This window comes from Fopius arisanus, unplaced genomic scaffold (assembly GCF_000806365.1).
Source record: "Fopius arisanus strain USDA-PBARC FA_bdor unplaced genomic scaffold, ASM80636v1 scaffold00204, whole genome shotgun sequence".
Lineage (NCBI taxonomy): Eukaryota > Metazoa > Arthropoda > Insecta > Hymenoptera > Braconidae > Fopius > Fopius arisanus.
In genome coordinates, this window is record NW_011887943.1 from 29,536 (window position 1) to 35,079 (window position 5,544).

The window sequence follows — 5,544 nt, forward strand, 5'->3', positions numbered from 1 at the left end:
ATACAAGGTGTGGAAGGACTTTAAGTTCAAGAGATCACAGACGGAAGAAGATGCGACAACCATCCGGGCGCTTCCACGAGAAAATGCGAAGGGTTAAGGAAAAAAGGCATGTGAGTGATTGGCGGCTATCATTCGCATAACAGTTGCCCAGGTGACCAAGAAAGACTAGAGAGATGTTTTGCGGAGAAAATTGGGAGGAAATTCTTTGTGGAGAAATTCCCATCATTAAATGAAGAACGGAGGAACCGTGGAGAAAGTTAGAAGGAAAGATCACCCACAGAGAGAAGGTTGAGGAGATGTTTGGCAAGCCGAAGAGACATCGGATTGCAGAGAAGTATCCCCAGCCGAAATTAAGTACCCTCGTATTATCCTCGCTGCCGTAACGAGTAATCGCTCCCGATTATAGTCTTCCTACCGGTGAGCCTCCATAACTAATTCGCAGTTTTTTCCGTATCAATTCTTTTCGCTCTTTTCGGTATTCCATTAGTTTCCCATTAATTGTACGATGACTTCCGAATATTTAAACCCGGAAATGACATTAGTCCAATCAATTTAGATCTTGACCCAACATTATTCAGCTGTCAATGAAAAAATGCCAATCGGTGCATAAAAAGGCCCTGAAAAAAAAATCCAAATGTATCATCTCGATTCAAACCGGCAGACAGTTGAATAAATTGAAAAATATTGTTTTTTATGCGCTGCGCGCCAAGAAAATCAACTGCCTTAATTGAGCTAATCTCATCGAAAATAAAAAAATATCGACATATAGCGAAGGAGTTTCTCTATCGACTTCTGCGAAAAACAATACTCCAATGTAAATAATTGTTATGAACAAGAATACTGAATTTTGAGCCTCAACAATTAGTTGAGATCTTACGGTCCGCACCTTTGTTGCGCACGAAGCTCCATTCAAGACGCGGAAGACGGAAGGCGGTTGAATATCCAGCGCAGATCGTATAATTGGGCTGGGGCACTGGGATGGGGTTTGTGAGGTCGTGCAGTTTCAGCTAATGGTAGGTATTTTGTATTCGAATCTCGAAGACTAGATTCAAATATACTTCACCTTTTCATCACTGTACTGAGTTTTCGCTCGATCGTTTCCAGAGTTGCTTTCAAAAAGTTCCACCAATTTTACGAAACCTTTTATAACTTTTCGAAAGGGCAAACTTCCAGTTGTACTCTGAGATCGACATGGATAATTTTGGAAAAAAACATCATCTATTCAAACTGATATTAGTATTTTCAGGATTCAATGCAAATTTCACTTGTCAACGTTCATAAGAACATCTGAGAAGTTGTTATCCTTTTCCTTATCTTTCTCATTGCTCCTGGTAGGTCTTTTTTCATTTTCATTTTTAGGGAACATCTTAGTATCATTAATGTTTTCCAACTCCGGCTCCTCTAATAATGCATCGCCATCAATAGGCTCTTCAGGACTGTCATAATCTTGAATTTTAGTTTCCTTAATCTCCACAACATGGTTAACGTCTGCGATACGCGATATGCGGTCTTCTGTCTCGAATGATAAACTAGTGAAATATTTCAATTCATATTCTGGCCCACAGCCTTCAACAAGCACGGGTGTAGTGAGTGAGTGTCTACTAGTTTCTTGAAAGTCTTTCCTATGGCGATCAAAAGATCTTCTCCGGTTATCATCAGACTTTGAGTGGTTCAGCTTCTGCCTGTGTCGTCTGCTATCACTGATATTCGTTCTAGACCTCACCTCAATATCATCGAAATACCTGTGAATTTCCGACAATGCAAGATTAAATCCCAGAAAACTATACAGTGAATGATTTATCACAGAGTGTATGTATAACTAGCCTGTAGTCTGCTCTTCGGAAATCGGGGCTTTTTCGGAACTCGAGGCTGGTTTTCCTACTTGACGACCTGTCAACCGACATATTGCGAATATTCGATGATGACGTGTTCCGAAAATCTCTGGGTGAACTGCCATGACTTGCGATAGCTACAGCACCAAAATCATCCATCAATCGAAGGTCTATTGACGCTCGTTTCTGTGGCACAAAGTCAGTTGCGTACCGGCTAGATGCTCCAGTTGGACAACCTATCGAATCTGGATAAATTAACACCAAAGTTAGCATCACTGGAGATTCTTTTCGACTGATAGATACACAAGTGTATTCAACTACCAAGTGCCAGTGCAAATTATTCCTATAATATCTTTTTTCGTTAATATTTATAGAGTATCCCTTTTAATTTCCAATTTCATCAGTTCATCAGTGAGTTGTGATGGAGTCTCCGGTTAAGAAATTCGGCAAATGTAATGCCTCCCGAACTTCAACAACCAAGCATGGTTGTTAAGGCGGGAAAATTCATTTGCATGTTTAAAAATTGGAGAAAAACTTTTATGCTGATTGTGCGATTTCGAGTCGAAGCATCTGGATCGAGTGAAAAATTTCTTCTCGATTCAGATGCGTGATTGAATAAAAGCCCGGCTTTAACAGAAAAAACAATTTATATTCTGCGACGAGGCAATTTGTTGAGACCCCCCCCACCCCCCCAATAACTATAGGAATTGTTAAAAGGTATTTGCCGCCGTTGGGGTTCCACTGCCGAGTTATTCCCCCCCCCTCCTCCTCCTTTCGCCCAGTACACGCGAGAACTCGGATGGAAGAATCACAAACCCCCTCACACTGCTAGCCGAACCACGTGGCCCCGTAAGAAGGAGGGCATCCCTCCGTTGACCACACAAGGACAACGGAAGGGAAAAGAACACGAAATCACGAGTGCCCCCGATTACCCGCGATTATCGTCGATAATCGGGGAAGAAGAAGCGAGGATGAGCGACGGCCATCACTCGTATTACAGCTGCCCCGGAGTTTGACGTGTTTTTTTCGTGTGAGAGAAATTGAGAGAAATTGAAAGAATTATTAGAGAGTGTGCAGGTTGTTAGAGAGTTCGAGAGAGATTTTAGAACTTGTGAGAGACCCTTGAGACGGTGTGAGAGCTTTGTGAGAGCTGGAGTGACTGTTTTGGATAGAAGAGAGTGGTGTGTCCGAGCGCAGTGCAGTGCAGTGAGAGACAGCGAGAGACAGGAGAAAAAACGTGGACGATGGTGGAAGACGGAGAGTTAGAGATTGGCGCCCACCCACATGAGTACCCACCTGCTGCATCTCCGCCCCAACGAGTCCCCCTAATTACCAATTCCCCCCCCCCCCCCCCGACGGTAAGCCACAGCATAAAATGTTAGTCCGTTTAGTTTTAATCGCAGGGCATATGGCCCAGAATTATTGTAAGACATTCGGTCCCTCTAACTTCTCCCCGTTTGTGTTCACGTTAGATTTCCCCGCCCCCCTTTAACGTACTTTCTTTTGTGTGATAATTAGCGTTTGCCACAAGTCCAAGAAGAACCATTTCCTATGTTTTCCATGCAAACCAGGGTTGCCAGATGGCGATTTTTTCCAAAAATTGTTTTTGGTTTTTCAAGAATAGGATAGATGATAGCAAGCTTCGAATTAGATATCAACTAGGCCATTTCAAAAGTGTCAATCATTCGCGTTATCGGCTGGACTTGCTTGATTGGGATTGTTTAAAATCAAAAAAACATTTTCAAAAAATTCGCCATCTGGCAACTCTGATGCAAACCACGACAAAAGGCGAGGACATTTTTTCAGCGTTGAAAAACGATTTCAGTGCTGCAAAAGAACCGCTCGATACGTTAGTTAGTATCACCACGGTTGGTGCTGTTAACATGACCGGGCGAGTGAAAGGGTTTATTGCGAAATGCAAAGATGATTTAGATTTTCTCGAATTCAGCCATTTTCATTGCATTCTCCATTAATTTGCATTATGTGTAAAGAAAATTTCCGTTGACGTAATTTCCGTGGTTATTAAATTAATTAATTCCATAATCACGAAACCTCTGCAGCACCGTTTGTATAATCTTTTCAGAGAACAGAATGATTTAGAATCGCGCGATTTATTGTATCACACAGAAGTGAGGTGGCTGAGTAAGGACGCTATGCTCGAAAGGTTTTGGGAAAATCCGGAAGAAATCGTAGCTTCTTTGCGAATTCTGCAATGATAAACATGGTGAATTGAACGATATTCCATGGCTGTCAATGCTTGCATATACCGCTGACTTAATGGAAAATATCAATTTTTACAACAAACAAATGCAAGGCCTTAACAAATTTTTTTGGGAGTATCTAAAGGTTCTTCAAACTGTCAACTTTTTCGGTCCTCCACAATAGCTGAATTCAATAAAAATTGTATTCCTTTCGTTTTCTCACGCGTTCAGAGTCTTGCAGATAAGCATGAAGGTTTTGCACTAGATTTCGCGAATTTTTCTGTATGTGCTGAAAAGCTGTTGAATAATATTAACTCTAGATTTCAAGATATAGTTAAAACGGGCATGGTAATTGAATTTTTACGTTCTTCCAAAAAGTTTGAGACGTCTGCCGAATTTTCCACATTAATTAATAAAAAAATCTCATCCGGTAAACCAAGTTCAGATTTATCACGAGATAATTAATTTGCAACACGACACAGAGCTTTGGCAACTAACTTCAGATAGCATTTGGCAACGAATTTTCGAAACAAACGCGTATCCAAATCTATTAATTGTTTATAAAAAAAATTGCTTGTTTGTTCGGTACTTCATACTTATGTGAGACTGGATTTTCACATATGAATCAAATTAAATCATCAAATCGCACAACTTTATCGGTCTCTCCTCTCAAAGATGAATCTATTAATTGCAATAAGTCATTATTCACTGGATTACAGCAAGTCCAAGAGGCAAAGGTGTTCCAGTCCAACCAACTGACAAACCTGGAAAGTTCAATAAACAAAACCTTCGAGGATCAGAATAAAAACCTAGGATCTCTGGAGCTAGACTTGAATGAAGTCAACGCTAGTGCTCAGATGAACGAGGACCAGCGTTGCCAACCATACCATAATTATGGTATCGCTACCATAATTTCAAATCCGATACCATATACCAGAGAAAGGTCCATGGTGTCCTTAATTTTACCATAATTTCTTGTTTCGGGAAGGCGACAACAAAAACTGCTTGTCTTTTTAATTCTCCATTATGCAATGGGTCATCGAAAAATTGTTATATACTTCAATGAGCTGTTGGTGAGTCTCGTCGTCAATCTCTCTTTTCCTAGCATCTAAGTGACCTTCATCCAGACTAGCATCATGTATTCATGATCATGATTTTTGGCCTCATCATTATGATCAGACATCAGACGAAACTATTGGTTCTTCAACTTCATCCAGATCGACATCCACAGTCCACCACTTTTTCATTGTTGCCCGGGTATGACATGAGATCAATTTAAGCCGTGAATAATCAAGGAACTATAAATATTTACAAGTTTCTCTGTGCTTATGATGTTAATAGAGAACAATAATTAATTGAATAATTAAACAACTGACTGCTTCGGCTTTTGAATATACTGCGACGTAATTTTCGAAGGTTCACGGAACCCTTCGTCCATCAGCCCGCCCTCTGGCACCAAATCACCCCGAAAATAAAATCGAAAATTTAGTCAGGCGCCAGGTCATTAAAAA

The 5,544-nt window shown here is 40.7% G+C and overlaps 1 protein-coding gene across 1 annotated transcript in view; it reads right to left on the reverse strand.

Moving 5' to 3' along the window:
- Positions 1-1,261: 1,261 nt before the first annotated feature.
- Positions 1,262-5,544, reverse strand: part of LOC105272543 (uncharacterized) — a 16,091-nt gene continuing 11,808 nt past the window's right edge. The window contains exons 4-5 of the mRNA XM_011314717.1: positions 1,825-2,077; positions 1,262-1,742 (exon numbers count right to left, since the gene is read on the reverse strand). Coding sequence (XP_011313019.1) covers positions 1,262-1,742; positions 1,825-2,077 — 734 coding nt within the window. The remainder of the gene's footprint in view (positions 1,743-1,824; positions 2,078-5,544) is intronic.